Source organism: Echiichthys vipera (genome assembly GCF_963691815.1).
Source record: "Echiichthys vipera genome assembly, chromosome: 1".
Taxonomy (NCBI): domain Eukaryota; kingdom Metazoa; phylum Chordata; class Actinopteri; order Perciformes; family Trachinidae; genus Echiichthys; species Echiichthys vipera.
This window is the reverse complement of record NC_139826.1, coordinates 17,436,383-17,457,119: the sequence shown is the minus strand read 5'-3', so window position 1 is coordinate 17,457,119 and position 20,737 is coordinate 17,436,383. Positions and strand designations below refer to the sequence as shown.

General features: G+C 41.2%; 1 protein-coding gene across 2 annotated transcripts in view; it reads right to left on the bottom strand.

Moving 5' to 3' along the window:
• nfatc3a (nuclear factor of activated T cells 3a) overlaps positions 1-20,737 on the bottom strand; it is a 62,549-nt gene that overhangs the window by 33,240 nt on the left and 8,572 nt on the right. For both annotated transcript variants that reach the window (XM_083913410.1, XM_083913411.1), the window contains exons 2-3: positions 9,835-11,014; positions 4,572-4,734 (exon numbers count right to left, since the gene is read on the bottom strand). In XM_083913410.1, the coding sequence (XP_083769536.1) occupies positions 4,572-4,734; positions 9,835-11,014 (1,343 nt within the window). The remainder of the gene's footprint in view (positions 1-4,571; positions 4,735-9,834; positions 11,015-20,737) is intronic.

The following is a 20,737-nucleotide window of genomic DNA, read 5'->3' as shown; positions in this document are numbered from 1 at the left end:
TTCACAACTTGGCCACAAACAGAGCACAAAGACAATACGCCTCACAGTTCACTTGGCCACAATCTGATCAGTGAAAAACCTGTTGGGACTCCCATCTAAAGGTGATTGAGAGATAAAAGTCAACAGTTGGCTGAACACAGGAAAATCAGTTTTTGGTCCCTATACCACAGGATGAAGACATTGAGTTTGTAAACAGAGCCTGGGCTTGTCTGTGAGATTTTGCCTTGTTGGGTAAAGATTATGTTACTGTGAGCCAGTATTTGAAGCCTGTACTCAGGACAGTATAGTATACACAATTCACAAAAAACATGACCTTGACTCCTCAAGACAAGGAACACTCCGCAGTGTGTGGGTCCAAGAAGTATCCACAAGCCAAAGCAGAGTCGACCACCTCGCGACTACCCATAAAGTGAACTTTCCATAACCAAAAAAAACGGTGTGAAAGACTTTGAGAATTGCAGCTAGCAGAGCACTTTCAGAGAGGACAATCACCTGGGCTGTGTACTGGCAAGAATCTGGCAATATAATAGATATCATGTTACAGGGTTTATGATTCAGTATATCGCTATACTGTAAGCAAGGCAATACATTTTGATTTTTTTAACTAATCTTAGGAAAAGTGTCATAGTATAAGGAATTACCATACACTGCATGTAAGCTACTAATTCAAAATAAATACAGTGTCTTTGAGAATCAATGCAGCTTCACACAACATAACCGTGATACTCAAGTGTATGGATATTTTCTAACACCCCTGGCATACAGCAAAGGGGGAGACCTGGTCACATGCAACAGAACTGTAAAGATGCACAGGCAAAAGTCAAGACTAGATATTTAGCTGCAGAATTTTTCTATTGGAAATGTGTATTGGTCTGTCCCAAAAAGACAAGTCTGGTTAAAGAAGTCACTGTTTGCAGACTTGAAACAGGCCAAATGAAGAAATAAAATGTATCCAGAGACAAACAACATACACAGCCGTGATTCTGCCTGATACAAATAATATTTTTTTAAAAAGATACCAGAAGAATTTTGGATTAACCCACCGTGAAGAGGACATCATAATAACTCACTCTTCTTTCTCATAGACACTAACTGAACAACACAAACATGTTTACATCTTTAACATATGTAAACTAAACTAGTTCCACAGCTCCTTCTTCAGACATTGTCTTTTTTTTTTTTTTTTGTCGACACAGCAGCTCAGTGGTGCAGCGTGGTAACAAAAGGAAGTCATTATCATGTCCAGATGGCAGGTATGCCGTCGTATGGTGACATCACAACACCAGAGTCCAGACCCACGTAGAAGGAGAGATTGTAAAAGTACAGTTTGTAGAAAAGTTCCTTCTTAACGTTGCAGACACAATTATTTTTGCCTGTCACATCGGAAAAATAGTCGAAAACCTACTTATTCAAATTTTGTGCAGAGAAACTGCAATCACAGGTTTGCACCATTGCCATTCAGCCTCCAGGGAATAGCTTGCTTCACACCTACAGTGCACCTAGGAAACATGATATGTGCCAGCTTGTTAATGGTTTCAAGTGGTCTGACCTTCTTACGTCCAACATATACTGGGTCACAACAGTGGCTGAACGACTTTGAGATTCCCTTCAACAATGTCCCATGTTGTTGCTGTGTAAGTCTTTTCAGTATTTATTTTATTTATCATAGGTCTGACCTTGTATCCAGTATCTCAAATTGTGTTCTTCTGATAAACTCAAACAACAGCAAAAAGCACAATGTGTGTTGTTGGTTTTCATGCTTCTGTAAAAACATCATAGGGTGAAGAAATGGTCTTTTCACTATGGTACTTTTTTTGCACAGTGCATCAAAAAAGGCTAAGAAAAGACTGACAATAGAGGGCTGTGTGTTTAGTAAACAAAGACTGTTAGACCTGTTGGACAACTGCTGATACTATCGCATAGCAAAAGCCAGCTGCTCATTTAATCTGGACTGTCTTTTTTAGTGTCTACACTATAAAAGGACACAAAGGAGGGTTTTGTAAGTGTTTCCTAAAACCTTTCTGGAGCATAAGGTTTACTGTTAAAGGTAAGAGAGGTGAACTACTGTGAGTCCAATAGAGAGGAAATCTGTGGTAATTTCCAGATTAGAAATTTCCAGCTGGACATTACGACATCACTATTAAGGTTTGATTAACCGCCACTGCACTGAAAAGAGTGAAGTGGTATGTATAATAGCTGAACTCAAATTGATGTAAAGATTTCTTTAGTGTAATATTGCATACTTTATACTATTACAGACTTTCTTATCAAACTAACTTGCTCAGTTCTCCATCCCTTGTAAAACTCATTCACCCACACATTTTCTCTCATGAGAAGCAAATGTTGTCTCTGTGCTTCTTTCGCTCTGTCTGCTCCCTCTATCCGTGACAACACATTGCTGTTTGTCTAAATAATCATGAAAGCGTGTTCCAGCAGATATACATTTCATTTTCAGCACTGGTAGTGGCAGCATACTGCTAAGGAATGTCTCCAGAAGAAACACTGACTTCTTTCACTTTTTGTAACTGTACAACTATCTGTAAGGGTCTAGGCACCTTGCCAAATCACTTTGTAGGAGATTTATTGTATGGCAATTTGTCAAGAACAGAACACAGTGATTTATAAACCCTTGCTTACCTATAACAAGTACCTGAGTGGTAGTAAACTTAACTCCTCTTGTGGCTTATCATCTGTTTTCATCCTTGACCTAACCTGTGATTAGCTGTTATTGGATTTGCTTTGTATTCTAATCTTGATCTAGATTTAGCCCATCAAAAACTATAATAAAACATAATAACATGAAATAAATAACATTAAAAAAATGAATTGTATGCAGTCTTCTGTCTGCACACTACAGTAAAATTGACTGCACTGCTTTAACAAAACAATTCCCACTGGGGATGAGGAATGAGGGCAAGTGTGGCAAACGCTTGGTTGAAAACATTTGACGGCTAAATTATGCATCGTCACATATGGCAGGATAGAATCTCGGTCTAACTGAGGTTGAAATGGTTAATGATTGGCCTGGAGGGAGCCTGCATGACTGAATGCATGAGGACATAGGCTGTTTCTAAAGCAACAAATGGCAGTAATTTGGGCTTCCTTGTTGTTTCAGGAAATTCTATGTCCACAGCTGTTAGATAGTTTGTAGTTTTTTTTTATTGTTATATCTTGTGTAAATTGTGCATAATGATTGGTGCCTGAGTTAGCTTAAGGACAACCCTACTTTCCATCTGTAGTCCCAAGCAATGACAACATATGTTGCCCACAACCAATAACAACTAAACAATAATTAACAATAACATTGATGCATAAATTTGTGGCAGTGTAAACAAAATGAAGGTCACATTCAGACAAAATGCTCATTCAGTTCAGGATATAATGTAGGTGCCAATGCAACGCTAGAAGTGTAGATGCAAGTGTGCAAGGTATATGGCCGATACTGGGCTGTAAGTGGCAATACGATTGGGCTGATTGGACAGCTGACCCGAAAATGTCAGTCTGAAGTCAGTCATTGTTGGGTTCCACAATAATGGTCATGGTCTAGTTCTAAGGCCCTATACTAATCATACGCACAAAGCAAGCTAGTCACTGTGTTCTTAAAATATTAATGGGACTGAAATCTTTCGCTATTGCTCTCTCTCTCTCTCTCTCTCTCTCTCTCTCTCTCTCTCTCTCTCTCTCTCTCTCTCTCTCTCTCTCTCTCTCACTCGATCAGAGAGAAAGCAGCCGTAGTTCTACTCACCAAGTCTCTTGCAGGTGCTATCAAATGACAGACTAGCTGACTGGGCTTTAGTGGCAGCTCTCTTGGCAGCCTGCTTGTCTTCCTGCCTCAACAGGCTGTCTGACAGTCTTGCTGTGGGATACGAGCCATGTGACCTAATATAATGTGATGCTTATTCACAACAGCCAGCTGATGTCTGATCTATAAGGCTGAGAAATTATGTGTGAACAGTATAGTCCAATGATGTTCCATTAGTCTTAGTAACGGCTATCGGTAGATTACAGGTGAGTGCTGAAGTCCTACATCTTCTGAGGAGGCAAAAGATGTTCATCCAATGTCTCTCATGTAAACTGTAAGAATGCAGAAGGGAATCCTCAGGAAGCCATTGCTAAATTCAGCAAATACGTTTAGTTAATTCTTCCCTTAATGTTTGTGAAGGCTGCAAGAGTTCATGTCTTGGCTATGTGGTTAACGTTGTGGGAGCTTGATGATAAGGGCTCAGTGCACAGGGTCTTACTTAACTAATGCATGGCCGGCATCGTGTTAACACAGACAGTAAATCAGTCCTGACCTCAGAGAAGGAAATGTAATCCTCAGTATGGTAGAGACAGCACTACTCGTATTTTGTAAATGGAGCATAATACCAAAGTTTATGTCCTGTAAAATAGATTTTGGTTCAGTTTTTTTAAACATAAGATGTCAGGATGAATGTCTTTCACTGCTGAGCTTTTTAGCATTTGTTTAATGGTCTTTATAGTTTCAGGGTTAAACTACAAAATGCTCAAGGTATTTGGCTGAGCAGCAGTAAGTGACCATAGACGCGTAGGAAAATGACTAAATATGTTACCTTGACGATTGGGTGGCCACCGGATGCTGCTTTGACAGCTCCTCGGCTGCCCTCAGTCTCATAGTGCGCTCGGTGGTGAGCTTTGGGTTGCACCTCTATCTTCAGGTCATACTGGCCAAACTGGCTTGGTAGCGGCCAATCTAGAGGAGGCAGTGAGGAGGTCCTGAGGAGAGAATAGCACAAGCGCGCGCACAAACACACACACACACAAACACACACACACACACACACACACACACACACACACACACACACACACACACACACACACACACACACACACACGAAGAGGCAGAACAGATTAGAGCTTTGTTATGAAACCATTATAACATATACACGTTCAAGTAGAAAGGTTAGTGGTTGTAGAAATTGGTACAAACTGCACTGAAGCTTAAAGGGAAACTACGCAACATTTTTAAAATCCATGATAACACTTCAATTGAATAAAGCTCATTTGGGTATAAAAAAAAGAAAACAAGCAGCTCCAGACTTTATACTTGATAGCATCACAAGTTTGAGACTTACTTCTCTGATTTAAGGCGTTGAGAGAGCGAAGCACTTGTTCACAAATACTGATAGAACTTTCCTAGGCCATGGATATCATATGCATGAGTTTTGAAAATGGGCGTATAGTTCCCTCTAAGACTAAGAGCACAAAATCTTATCATTGACAAAGAAAGAACATTTTAACAGCCTGGACAGTAAAAATTTCCCTCAGAACATCTGCTTGGGTACTTACACCTTCAGATTTTCCGTATTTACAAATGTTCTCTGCATATATGTTAATCTGTGTGACATCAGAGATTAGGGTCAAGCAAGTCAATCTCTCTTTCTACTTTATCGCTGATGACAAGCTGCAGGCTGTCTGAACATATCCAAAAGCTGCAAATGTGGTATTCCCCTAAATGGGGGTGTAAAATTGGGGTATATCATGCAGTGCACTTAAGCCTACCAGAGAGTGAATCACTGGAATGTCCACATGCATTAATCTTGTTCTTAAACATAACACTTGTTATGTCAGGTCAGGTTAAGACTTTAAGGTTGAATCATTCTCTAAGGGGGGTTTTCTTTGTGAGTCTGCTGTATGGGTCAGGGAAGGGGTGGTAGGATGAGTGTCAGACAGTGAGTAAATTACTGTGTGTGTGTGTGTGTGTGTGTGTGTGTGTGTGTGTGTGTGTGTGTGTGTGTGTGTGTGTGTGTGTGTGTGTGTGTGTGTGTACTGTACAAGTGTATATGTTACGTGTAGTGCACCACACAGGCTGGCATTGTGTGTTTTTCCTCTCTGCCTTTTTTTTTTTTATCTGTGTAGGCCACAATCATATTTGAACAGCTGCACTCAAAAATAAAACACTCAATGGCCTTCTCCACAGAGAAACTGAGTCTCTCCATCTGAGTGCATTAGATCAGTTTATCCCAAATACATTTTGTAAACACTGGCATCACACATTAGCGTCAATCAGTCTGTAAACTTTTCCTAATGTTTTTGTATCTAATCTTGTTGATTATAATTTCTTTAATTTTCTTCAAGTTTAAAATAACAATTTTGGAGTATAGTGCCACGTCTTCAAACACCCAAAATGTGAGGTAATCTGGTCCATTCAGATTGATCTTCAGATCTTTAAATGTTACCAAACAAATTTCCAGGAGATGTTTTATCCACAGTTTGGCTTATTTTGGTTTGGTTTGTTACATTTCCTTTAGATTAATGGTTTACCCGGCTCATGTTATTGTTTTTTTTTACATACTTTTGCTTGTTAAAGTCTGCCTTTTTATTCTACTCTGTAATATCTGTACTGATCTACTGCAGTGCATATGTTTAACTCAAACATTGTATTAAAAGTCACAGTGTCACATTTTGGCAGTGTACACAATTAACTATGCATCATACAAGAGGCCTGCTGTAGTCAGCACAAACTATACTCTGTGTATATCATCCAGGTGTTTTATGTGACAGCAGTTACAAAGTGCCTTTTTAGCCCCACAGTATACAGTATACACAATCATAGATGAAACCGTGTCTGTATGTATGCACACTCCCACTGTGTCCATGCATGTGGCCTGAGTCAGTGAATCGACTGCAGCTGCAAGTCCATGCTGTCTCATGGGCCAAGAGGCAGACACCCTATGCCACACACTGATCTCTACCACAGTTTTGGCCACTATAGGCTCACTGTGCACCATGTGTGTCACACGGTGGCAGAAGCTTTTATTTGGCTCCCACCAAGACGATACAGGCTCCTAGCATCCAAATGTTTAAACTGCACGATAGATCTTTGACAGTACAAATAATTCTTAAGGGAAAGTTTGTAAAGTTTTAGCCAGCATGGCTGACTCCCTTAATTCTTCCCTTTCCAAACGCCTGTCAAGTGCTGGCTACGTGCAGACCAATCTGATCAGACTGAATTAAAGACATGTGAGTCAGGCTTTTAGTGGAGCCATTTCACTTCATGAACTGCCTCAAAGACTGGCACCAAATCTGAAGGAAAAACTTCATTTTGGAATGAAAAGGCATGTGTGTGATATTTTCTGAAGAGGTAAATGCAGCTTTACGGTTACAAATCTATTCTACATATTCTCCTACCACATGTGACACAGAAATGTCACCTAAAGCCACTTTAGGTTGTAACTTGTCAATTCACATGAGATTACAGGCACATATACCACAAATGACTGTCATGATAGTTGACATCATATTCCGCTCCAAAACAAAGTTTGTACTGTATGGTTATCTGTGATGTTTAGTCTGTTGTTTGATTCTTAAGGTGTTCACCTGACAGCAGCTCTATCAAAGATCTAACACAGTGTAACAGAGGCATTCTAACTCTTATGTTTTCCTGCCGACAGCCATGACATAACCACCCAGGAAGTGTGGGTTTACTTGGCTTCTACGGTAACAGGAGTAGAGGAGGACAGAGGAAACATGAGCTTTGTGACAGAGCAGCGCAGAAGCGGTGGCCTATGTCCTGACAAAGCATAACATTTCTCAAATGTCTGAGTCATGTTGTAGGGGCTGCAGTCCAATTCCACTCCCCCAACCCACCTTCTTCTCTGTTATCTCCATCATCCCACTAGCATCCTTTCCATCCAATGAATTACGTATCTACACATGGTGTATAAATGTGAGGCCCAGTCACATATGAAATAATACCTTGTAAACAGATTTTCTTGCAATTTAGACTAACACATAAATATATATCAGACATTGCAGGTTGATATCTGTCTAATGGCAGAGCTTTTCAAAATGTGGGCCTCCCGAGGGGGGCTCCAAACTGTTTCAGGGGCTCCGTGAATGGAAGTAAACAAAATATCACATAAGTTATTACGTTACTTATCACATTAGTAATCAAAAGAAGATCACACAGAATGGCATAAATGTGTGTGATTTTTTCGGTTTTTCTGGAGTTTTAGTTTTTTAGGAGTGCCTATGGGATCAAAAAACATAATCACGACCCCATAGGCATCCAGGAATTGAGTGCAACTAAGCAAGTACATCAAGGAGGCACCTTTTTTTTATAGCTTTGTCTGAGTAGAGGCCCATGGTCTCAGACTAAAAACCCCTGCCTTATGGTATACATGTAAGCATACATACAACCTCCAATCAATCATCAGTACCTCTTGCTTCAGCCAACAAATAAAACTGCATTTTTTTGTCCTAAAGGATATACCATGCACATAGTTTTCTTTCTGCCACTTCATTTCTTAAGGTCCAAACTCAAGAAAATACAGCAAATTAAGGAAATCACTTATTCCAGTGATGTAGTAGTTACTTCCAAGACAATTATTTTTTGCTAAAAAATTCAAATTCTAGCCTAGGCCCTGCTTAGTGACTGAGCTAGATATATGTATTTGCTACAAACTCTACTGGACCAACTCATAACAGTGCCATTAATATCTCATTGTAGACAGTTTAGGAAGTGAGGTGTTAGAAGACTCTGTGGAGAAAGTGTCTGAACACCACCAAGTTTCAATCCCACACACTCTAACCCAAGCCCAACCATTCAACATGGGCCATCTGTTCAAAACACCACCAACACACATATGCATGCACACAGGCAACTCAACCAGCTTCTACCTCATGGCAGACATGAGCTTACACCACCTGACTATGCATGAGTCAGTCACATCTGAAGTCTAACCTGTATTTGATGCCAACATGAACAACTATTGAAGGCAAGGGTGTAAATATCAAATGGTGACGTGACATGGAGCTGACCCTGTTACCCTGTTATTGTCTGGAGAGTTTTAGGTCTATGTGAGCAAGCATTTGTGTTATGTCTATGCACGTGTTTGTGTATGTGTGTGTGGTGGCCCCCTTGCCATATGTGCCCTGTGCTGATTTACAGTGCTAGGGGCCAGTGCAGACACAAACATGGCCATGTCTTCATCTGCTGCACACATTGGAGAACAGACAGCAGACCCCTCTCCTAAAAAACTATTAAGAGTTTCTGATTGCAGCCGTCACTCCTTAATGTGGAGATTGTGACTTGTGCGTGTGTTTGGATAAGTTGGGTCTGTGTGTGTCCCCCTGTTCCTCTCCACGTTCTAATAAACTTGTATTACTCAACAATGTTACTAAGTCAGATTTATACTGCTGATACAAAGCTCAAAGTTCCCCTGTAACTGAACATTGATCTGCATTGTTCCATCAACAGGCCTATTATTCATCTAACGTGTTATTTGACACTAAGTAATTTACTGCGTTGCAATGTAAACACTTGATCAAAAAAGGTTTCCAATCTTTATGACACCTCACAGCACTATAAAAACACTCACCACTGAAGTCTATTGTTTAGCCTTGACCTAATAATTGCTTTTAAGATCGACATGTGCTGTCTTGTCAAGCATCGATTGAATTAATAATTCACAAAAATACTGACAAAGCTGCAGCTATCACCACACCACCTTTTGTTTTTGACTATAAGTTAAAAACCCTTTTAGTTTAAGAATGTAAAATATTAAGAATCAAATCCACAAGCTAATACTGCCATCCCAACTGTTGCCAAGTCTTTCTCAAATACAAACAGGAAGTAGAAAAGAACAAATAGATTTCAACAGAAAGTTTTTTCAACTTGTTGAGAAAGTCCTCACCGACATTTTAAAAGATAATAACGTTAGATTTTTTCCAGTCACTTCCTCTCCCATTGAGTCATCTACATCTGCATAAATAATCATCCTACATTTGATGACTGCATCTGTGAGCTGCATTTAGAAAAGACCGTTATTTTTTTCTGCTTCTCATTCTCTTAAACATCGGGAAATTTACCTGAATATAGGTGTATGACCAGGTTTGGGTTTACTCCATGAAAAGTGAGAGGGCACTGAAAGGAACTGTTCCCCAGGCCCATCTTTCTTCAGACTGTGCAGGCCCTCGTCTGAAGGAGAGTCTAGATTAGGAGACATATTTCCTTGATCATCTAGCCCCAGCTCTCCTTTGCCGGTCTGCATAGTTGTTCTGTCCTGTGAGGTCTTCCTTGTCTTGGATGGGATGTCTGCCTCAGATGGGCAGCACTGGAAGGGTGACATGCCTAGAGAAGGGCTGCCAACCCAGGTGTCCTCTGTCACGCTGCCCCTTGGTGAAGGTCCTGGCGTGGGTGTGGGTGAGTGATGAGGAGACACTGAGCCCGGGTAGCAGATGTCAGCGCTAGAGTGGCGCCTCTTCCCACAGGGTGAGGTGGGACGTGAGGAAGGCCTGGAAGGTGGTCGCGGGCTAAGCCAATTTTCATCTGTGACACTGGTGCGTGGTGAGTGGCAGGGGGACTGTCGAGGGGACAGGCTGATGGAGTGGGAGTGGTGCACAAAGGCCGGGTGGTGGTGCTGCCAGTGGGGCTGGTCCTCCAAAACTCCAACACTGGTTTGAGGGGAGACACAGCCTGGGGAAGTAAGCGGTGAGCCCAAGGTGAAACGGGCAGCCGCTTCATTTAGCTCTGAGTCAACATCGTCATAGACGTGTGAGAATGATTCACAGGAGGAGGCATCAGAGAACCAGCTCCTCGAGGAGAGGCTGCTGCATGGACTAGGGCTGAGCGAAGAGTCCCGGTATGAGTGGTCCAGAGGTAAATAAAGGTGGTCTCTGGACAGGGGCCTTTCACCATGGTAGTCCCCATCAAGGCCATTGACCCTCAGATCCTCATTGGCATCCATCTCCTGCTGGCAGCTGGGGGAGATGGAGGTGATCTGTATACTGGGGCACTCAAAGGCCTTTGGTGCCTCCACAGGAGCAGAGGGCAGCAGGGGAGAGGTGCCATACTTGGAGTTTTGTGCTTCATAGCTTGGAAGCTCAGATCCTGGTTTGTGTGAGTGAAGGCGTGGAGAAGTGCTGATGATCTGGGAGTGGGACTGCATGCCATGACGAGGCAGGCCAATAGACTGGTGGCTGGTGACCATAGACTGGGGCTGGCCCACATTTAGGATGTAGAATGATGTGTTGTCATCAGGCTCCAGGTCTAGGAGAATAAAAGAAAAGAAAGATTAAGATGCAGAAATTGGGAGAATATTTTCAGCTATTACTGTCGCTTTTTCCTTAATGTTTTTTCATTTGACTTCATTGGGTAATGAAGAAGTACAATACAAATTGTTATTGGTAGGAATGTCCAGATCAACTCTTACCAAGACATTTAAAAGCTTGTATTGGTGACACATAGACATAGACATAGATTGACCTAATGTAGATACACCTTAGTTGTGTCATTTATGATACCTACGAGTGTAATGACACAGCTAAGGTTCTGTTTATGCAGATAGGACAAAAGCACTAGTAGGCATATAGCTGAAACATCAGTCATTTTCATCTGACCCACCCTTTAATCATCCTCATCAGAGTCAAAATCAGTCACAATAGCAACAAAATAATTTTCATCCAAGATTAGAGCTTTGGTTGGCTCTTCAGTCCAGCATGCCAAGTCCGAAATGAAACATGATTATGAGGCCAACTCAAAGACAGCCAAGATATTGAAAGCATATTTAAGGTGTTTTATATTACTGTTTGGGTTTCTGTATATTTGTGCCTTGGTACTACTGAAGCAGAACAGAGAAGCAGTCCAGCCTCATACCATTAAACTTGCTTTTAAAAGGGTATGGGGAAGTCTAATTGGTCATTAATATCGGTCAACCTGCTGATACTGCACTGTTCCTACTAGTAATGTGTTCATCCTGACCAGGACTAGGTTTGGTACTTTGGGCTATATGCAGTTGCGCCCTAAGTTTGCACTTGCGATTGAGCCCGATTCCAGGAAATTACAGACCAGAGTGTTGCTGGGTAGCAGGCAGTGATACAGGCATTGTTCCAAGAGGGATGACCGATGAACAGCACTACTCAGGAAACAAATTCACACAACGGTGCACGCTGTCGGCTGTCATCACAGCTAGCACCGGCAGGCTATTTATACCAAAGGTCATTTGGCACAGGCAGTGAGCACACACACAAACACACATACACAAACAAATAGACAAGAGCCTACTGTCCACACTGGCACTACACTGTGAGAGGTTATTGATAAACTTCCACTGGAAATGCTTTGATGCTACCACTGAGTAAACCCCCTCCCAGTGTTTCACATGTGAAAACTTTATTTCACATGCAGAGACATTTTCTCAAATGTGTTATATTCCCATATGAAAACTTTAAAAGACAACTTCACATGCAGATTATTTTCACTTGTGACAATTAAATTGTATGTGTCATGCATTAACGAGAGCAGAGGGCAGAATTTTTAAACTCACGTTTAGTTTCTGTAAAGCACCACTTACTAAGGTTGTCAAAAGTATTGAAGTATTAATAACTTTTAATTCCACATGTTTCAAAACTATAGGATATCCACATTCAATAGAATCGAAAGTAGTGAAGCTACAGAAAAAGCAGATCTACAATCAGACTTTCAACCGTAAGCTGCACAAATGAAGCAACAGAAAATACAATTGAACTGTGTGTTGGTATGTGTTCATTGACTTCTTCTGTACCAGCACTCTGGAGATTGTTAATAAAAATTAAAAAAAAAAATATGTATATATATGTCCTATTTTGTGTACTATACTATCATTGTATTTAAGTTTAAAACGATGGTATCGTGACACAACCTTACCACCCGCCTAAAAACACACACTCATAATGTAACATCAGCCTTCCTGTCCTATCCTTTCTTAAGCTATGATGAATACATCTTCTCTTTTACAAAATAATGATTAATATTGTTTTGAAAATTGCAAAATTACCAGGGCAAAATATAGGTCAATAAGCATCTATTAAATATCTAGTTTAGCTAAAAACACAGTGTAGCATGTACAGGACAAGGTTGGAAATTTATTACACTTGCCCATATTCCTTAATTGTCTACCTGCATAAAAATAAGAGGCATTTTTTATATTCAAAATCTAAAATCTTTTCTAAAGGGTCAAGCACAGATAAACAGATAATTTGGTATTTAGTCAAATTAAGTTCCCATATGTGTTCCCTATGGTTTTACATTAGAACTAAATATTACAGTTGGCCTCACAGAAAGAAGTTTGTAAAAAGGAAAACCTTTTTTTGGTTTCTGCCCTCCTACCCTCTCTATCTAACAGCAGCAACAGAGGCAGTAGCAGCAAGCTCTTTATTTATAGCTGCTCAGCTTCTCATTGGCCCTGCCTGCCTGTCACAAGACCCAGCAGTGGATCCTCTGACGATAGCATCTGACTGACTGACAGGGAGCAAGAGAAGGACAACCGACTTGATAGGAAGAGAAAGAGGCTGTGAGAAAAAGAAAAAAAACATGTGATGGCCTGAATTGGGAAATAACGTGAAGAAAACAGAGGAAGACAGAAGGAAACGGAAAAGAAACAGAGGGCACCAGTAAAGACAGAAACACACACCTTAAGACGGAGGCATATCACAGCAGGTGCCCTTTTCCTATCAACTACACTGCACTGCCCTTTACACCACACCATGCTCACAGAAAACCTCACCTTAAAGTTTTGAGGTTGTTTTAGCTCTGTTAAATCGCACCAAAAAACATTTAATTCAGTTAATCCGGTTCTGGGTGCTGACTAAGTAATATGCTGCTTCCTTTGTAAATTAGGTGCTTACTACACACAAATTGCAAGTGCCAATAGAATGAAAGTTGCAGAGTCATTTTCAGAAGGGTTTTTATGTTGGTAAATCTGGAACTCTGTTTTGGTACTATATTTTCCTTTTTCTGTGGCTTGATTTGTGCCATTTTCATTATTTAAAAGATAAGACGAAACCGTCATAGTTTGTGCCTTGTATAATTTCCTCTGCAATATAATATCAAACCAAATTAATATTCTTTGGCATAAATGTAAACTCTGAACGGATCCAAGTTTCATTAGTGATGTACTAATCAACTGGCTACCAACCAGCCAATGGTCTATTTAAAACGTTTTACTGCATGGACAAAAATCTAAACTGTTTACTTTTCCTGCCACGTCTGGTATGAGCTACCAATGGCAATGGGTGACCAGCTAGGTTATTAATTATATAGTATTATTATCATGTAATAACTACAGTATGTTTGGATAAAATGTATGGTACATCAAAACATACATCTTAAAACACAATAAGGTGTGGGAGACACTTTGTATAATATATCTGTATTGGCTCAGTGATGTGGAATCAAATGAGAGCAATAACTGTCTCTGTCTGTTCCTCAGCCTCCTCAGATAACAGATTAGGAATCCCTCTGCTGTTGTCGTTTAGTGTCATGGGTATAACATTCATTTAACATACTAAGTTCAAATGAAAAATTGTATTTGCCCTTTTATTCATCATATTCTGTCCCTCTTTCTTTGTTCCACAATAACCAAATGCTTATTGGTGAGAGTGGAAAAGTAAAAGTAAAGGTGAGATGCCACAAAAATCCATCCATTTTTGCATTTCTTTTTTTTCAAATGGTGTAGGGAGGTAAGTAATAGTGTTTCCCAGATGCGGGTCAGAAAGGGGGCAACCATGTTACCTGGCCCACAGCCCTCTGCTTGCCCTGAGATAAGATTAGCCTGCTACCTAAAACCCTCCAGTGTGAGGAAAGGGGTGGGCGGTGGGGAACCCCCAAGTCAAAGCCAAACACCAGTCATCTTAGGACAAGAGGTCGGGGTGGAGGGGAGAGGAGAGGAGAAGAGAAGAGAGGAAAGGAAACGGTTGGTACTGTTTTATCAATGGCCTTGGTTGCGAAGCACCTGTACTGTTGCTAAAAAGCCTGGTGCGTCACATACTCCTCAAGTGTCCATGCATCAGAAAGCCCTGCCAGTTAAATAAAGATATGTAAGAGGCTTTGCTGTACCTTAGATAATAATAGCTCTGCATCACTGGTTGATGTTTCAGTAAAGCTCATCTTTGTGGGCTTTTGTGGCAGACTGCTAAGACCATTGTGTTCTCACAGTAACCACAGGAAATGGCCTGACCCACTGGTGATGGTGGGATACACTCTGGCTCCTTGATACAAAGCTCAACAGGCCTCTGGCTGACCGTCACACTGCCTAGGGATTCTGGCTTAAGGAATAATCCTTAGAGACCTTATTCTTCCCTCCTCCTACTCTCACTGCACACAAAGTGTGTCAGGGTCCTGTGACCAGCAGTGACACACAGGCCCACATTCTGAAAAGGCCCAGTGTACTACTGAGGGAGGAAAGGATTTGTCTCTCCCAGAGAAGATGGCATGCTAATTGCTGCAGAAGGTTCTTGGTGATGTGCCCACAAGCTTTCTGTCTGCCTGTCTTTATGTGTGTATGTGCATGTGCATTGGCATACAAGTGTGGGTGGCGTCTGTGTGTATGTTCCTATGTGCCTGCGGTTGTGCTTCTGTGCCTTCCTGTGTATTTTTGCACTTAATGTATGGGTATGAGTGTACCCTTGTGTGTCTATTTTGTATATAAATGTGCGTAGACACATATTAGCAATATTACTGTCTTAGGTTACCAACTAGCCCCAACACCATGTGGTGCTGGAGCTAAAGGGTAACCTTAGCCAGGGTTCCCTTTGTAGTGGGCAAGCAGGTTGATTAGAGCAGGCTCTGCTTACATCCCCTGTACAGAAGGCTTTGTATTCGGCCCAGTCTCCTCTTTCAACCCTCAAGAGCTGCTAACCAACAGACCAGAGAAAAGTGTGGCAACATGCCATGAGCTACACCTCGTGGGTTCAATGGCATATATCTCAGATACAGTGGCAATTGCTGGTCTTTCAAGGAGGGGAAGCTCATTTTTCCAGCCTACATCATAAATGTGTTTGTTTATTTATATGTAAATTCTACCCTTTGTTCCTTTTGAAGAAAATGATCTGTGACCTTGTCGTATCAACTAGGCCTCTTTTCCAGTGACTGGCCAGCAGAGCTAGGCTGCTTTAACGGCCTTGGCTCAGCTGGAGCTGCTGCGCCAGGCTACTGTGAAGTGTGACCACCTGTGAGTCTAAGTGATCGTGACGGGGGAGAAGCTCCGCAGCTGGCGCTGTTTGTTGGAGAAAGAAACCGCAGAGTGACAGAACAGAGTCGCCAAACACAACATTAGTCGTTTCTAACAAAGACAAAGTCGCTGGGGATCGGTAAAGTCTCTGGCTCAGTTCAGAACAACGGAATGAAAAACTTGGAAAATGCTCCGTTGGACGTTTATTCTTCAAGATCGCTGATTTGCTCATTTAGCTATCAATCAAAAAACGATTCCACCTCAGACAGCACATCCAATCATCATGCAGAAGCCGAGCGTCCGGGCCAGCCCACTGTGCCATAGACCCCCAGAGACGCTGAACGTCCGATGGTCGGGAAAAAGCTCAGCATTTATCCAATGACCGTCTAGTTTGGCTGCAGTGGAACAATCCGCTCTACGCTTCCCCCCTGAAGTCAGTAGAAGCTGAGTGACCGACTCTGTAAAGTGTTGTGGATGAATGAGAAGGAAGTTGTGCCGGTTACCTGTGATAAGTAGCTGATTCTGACCAAAAGATGAAGGCTTTCTAGAGCGTATTTAGTCAATGAAATGTACACACAGCAGTACATATTTCACCACTTTTTTTTGGTGACATTTTAGGGGAAGCTGAGCTTCCCTTGCAGTCTTAGAACTGTCGCCACTGATTAAAAAAAAATCAGTCTGCTTCGATTCCCAGAGAAACACATTTTGTATGTGAGTACACAATATTTTTTATGTTTAGGTGCCCCAATCCAACTTTTTCTTCAAATTTTAAATTATGTATACCTCACTGTGTGAAATTCTTTTGGGGTTAATTTTTATGTAAGTAAACAACAGGGCAAGGATTACTATGTCACTAAAAGAGTCAGTGGCCCACTGTGAATATAATAATATATATAATATATTATATATATTATTGGTGGTCAGCACTTTCGCCTCACAACAAGAGGGTTCCCGGTTCGAATCCCGGCTGGGGCCCTTCTGTGTGGAGTTGAATGTTCTCCCTGTGTCTGCGTGGGTTTTCTCTGGGTTCTCCGGTTTCCTCCCACAATCCAAAACCATGCCTGTGTTAGGTTCATTGATGACTCTAAATTCCCCGTAGGTGTGAATGGTTGTGTGTCTCTGTTCGTCTCTATGTACCCAGCGATAGACTGGCGTCCTGTCCAGGGGTGTACCCCGCCTCACGCCCGATGTCAGCTGAGATCGGCTCCAGCCTCCCCGCGACCCCGACAGGGACAAGCGGTTGAAGATGAATGAATGAATCATGACATTGATGAAGTGTAGTCTATACCTTGATTAATACAGTAAATAATAATTACCATTTCATTCAGCAATAACCCCTTTTCAAGCACAAGAGGTCTTAAAACCTTTTTAGAAGTCACATTTTATTGAACATTTTAATATTTTGGTTGAGTTAGATATTTGCAGTGATTCCCAGCATAGCCCACAAAAGCAAATTGAATTCCTTTCCCTCAGGTTTTCTAAGAAATCTGCAGCTGGCTCATTGCCTACACTTCTAAACACAGAGTCTGTGACGCACATGCACACGCGTATTGTTAGGGTTGGCCTACACCTGTGGCTCTAAACTTTGCTGACTGGGTTTGTGCCAAACCTTCTGGTGATCCCTGTATGTGTAGATGGTTGGGTCTGTGTACATACAATTCAGTAAGAGTGAGCAAGAAAGAAATCCAAACGTAGGAGGATAGAGTTGGGTTCCATTTATCCAGAGTTATGTGGTACATATATAGTAGAACCCTGGGTTACGCGTGTCAGTTTAATCTGACATCCGTATAGCCTTGTTACTGTCTTATCCAGTAATTTTATGTTAGGGTTACATCAAAAAGCCTTCCTGTGCCGTCACAGTGAACTCACCAGCCAGCAGAGGCTTAACAATGGCAGCCTAAGCCAATGTTAACATATGCCGGCAGCTAAATTAAGCTCCTAATTAACGATCTCATGCAGAGATAACATTATGGGATAAACATAGAATGCCAAGTAACCACCTTAACTAAATACCCACCGACAAACAAAGATCCCTTTCAAACACATCACTAATTGCCTTTGGAGTACATTCATTTGGTATTCCAAAAAGAAAGTGTGATACTTATATTTTAAGTGTACTTATATTTTAATCATAATAATAACCTTTATTTAAATTGCATTTATAAAAGTGCATTACAAACTATATTTTCTGATTGACTGATTGATTGATTGACTGATTGAGTGTCATTCAGACAAAGTGCCTAACCCTCATTGGTTTAAAAGATCTGCTAGTCCTAGGGCTAATGGTAATGTTCATGAGTACATCTGTGCATTTGTCTTTTGTTTAAATTATACTTCACTTGAAGTATCACATTGTAGCTACTGTATTTTTATGAGGAAATATGTCAGTTTGGTTTACACAATATATCAACAGACCATTTTTCTTTAGACCTGAAAAACATATTTCTTCTTATCTCCTGAATATGATAAAATAACCTGTTCTGGAAAATGAATGCTGTTGTTGTTTAAATAAAATAAGGATTTTTTAGCAATATATTAACTGGCTCGTGGGGGCTAGTTTTTTAACTAACTTCGTTCCACAGTAGCCACACTTACACGTAGGGCTGCCCCCAAATAGTGGACTAAGCACTGGTCGACCAAAAAATCATTAGCAGACCAAAATTTCATTGGTCAATTGAAAAACAAAAAACATTTGGAGCTGTGTTTTGTCAGAAGTAAGTGAAAATCGATGTGACTGGCGGCTAGTATCGGGCCTAAAAGGCTGGAGGGCTTTTAATTTGAAGGGCCAGATACAGGAAGTTGTGACACTCACTCAATGTCAGTGGGTTTTTTTAACATGCCAGTTCTCTTGGCTGTACATTGCTGTTGTCTTAAATATGAGATCACTTTGAAAAGAACAAGGATGACCCCAAGAAGGTCACATGCAAACTTTGCAAGTAAAACTATCACTCGTCCACGACGAACATAACCTATGTAAGTAACGTTAGCCTAGCCTAGCTACCTGCCCATGTTCTGACAGTCCTTGCTGACTTTTTCTGACACATTCAGAGTTAGAATCTAAAATAATTTGCTGCAGTCATTAACAGGCAGACTTATAGCGCAGCTGTGTGCCCTTTAGGGGAAAAAATAATGGTTATGAATTATGTTGAACTAATACTAATACTATGTTGAACTAGTAGTTGACTAATCGCTCAAAATGATGACCACTGGTCGACCAAGAAAAACCTTGGTCGGGGGCAGCCCTACTTACAAGGCTGTCTGACGTGTCTTTATTTTTCAGCTTTGGGAGCGCAGGCATCAGCCAATTATCTCAAAATGACATTAATCAGACTGATTAATCGGACAACCAATCAATCAGCTGACCGATCAATCGTTCTATCACTAGTTCAAAAATATGGTGGGTGGGAGATAGAGTAGACATTTGGTTCTAGATCTGGGGGGGGGGGGGTCTATAACTTGGTTTCTTGTGTTCATGTGTCAACAAACAATATGTCAGACGGTTCATATGCATTGGCTTTCAGTGGAGCAGGAAAGTGCATTAGAAGATTGCCCTCCAAGGCAAACATAAGCCACTTGATGGCCTGTAATAACCCAGAGCAGATAACATCAGAGGCTACTGCTAGCAGGGGTGAAATTTAAACAATCTGTCAGGGTTGACTATGCATGTGCCTGAAAAGGTCAGCCCGGGGAAAGAGAGAGACAGAGAGAAAGAAACGGAGAGAGCAAGGGAGAGGGACAGACAGGGAAACAGCTTTTGTGTTCCTTTATGTGTGAGAGAGAAAGAGGGAAAGTGAGAGAGACAACGTGTGTGAGAGAGAAATACAGAGCGCTGAGGGACAAGATAGTTGACATTTACACACTGCGGGTCTTAGTAGTGACACTACAGTATAAACACACAACTGATAAGTGTGTGCAAGTGCGTCAACCAATATCCTCCAACCAAGTTCATACAAAATCATACAGATTATTATACTATATACTGTATATACTATGGTCCTGGAATATCCAAGCATCAACAAAGTAATGCTTGTTATAGAAGTATATATATATATATATATATATCCATGTACACCTTCCTTATCTCCACATGTCAACAATGGCTACCCCAGTCTCCTGGCCTTGACCCACCTTCACACAGATTAATTAAACAACTGTACCAGCAAAACCATTTCCCATCATCTGTGTTGCTTGTGCAGGAGTGGAATGGATGATGAGGATTTGGCGAGGTGGTAAAAAGAAATGCAGTGTCCTCAAGTAAAGGGTCCATCCGCTCTGCTCTTTGGGGGAGAGCCTCATAACAGTCCTCTATTTGTCATGCTTGTGATCAGGCTAACACAAAACAACAACAAAAACAGGAAATAATCAAGGAAAAAACAGGAACACAACAATTTCCCCTACAGAAACGTCAATGAAGGTGGAATATGTCCAGACAAAAACTACGCCTTAAGTAGGAAACTCTTCCTTTCTGTTTTTTTCACACCTCCACAAGTTCATACATGTTGAACAAGATGACTAAAATATCTTTGGCAGAGAGGCCGAATTCATATTTTACTCTCTTGGGCATAATGTGCATTAAGTGATCAACAGTTCATCTACAATTGTTGTGCCCTTTTTGCCCAGCTGTCAAAGTCCACATGATCCACATTCCAATTGTGACCCATGTAGTAGGGTCCACTCAAACACATGAGCCCCAACTGAAATGTGTACCATTACCCCCTTGAAAATCTGACTGGTGCATCATAAGTTTAAAAGTGATGACTGAAGTTACTTAAATATTTTCTCAT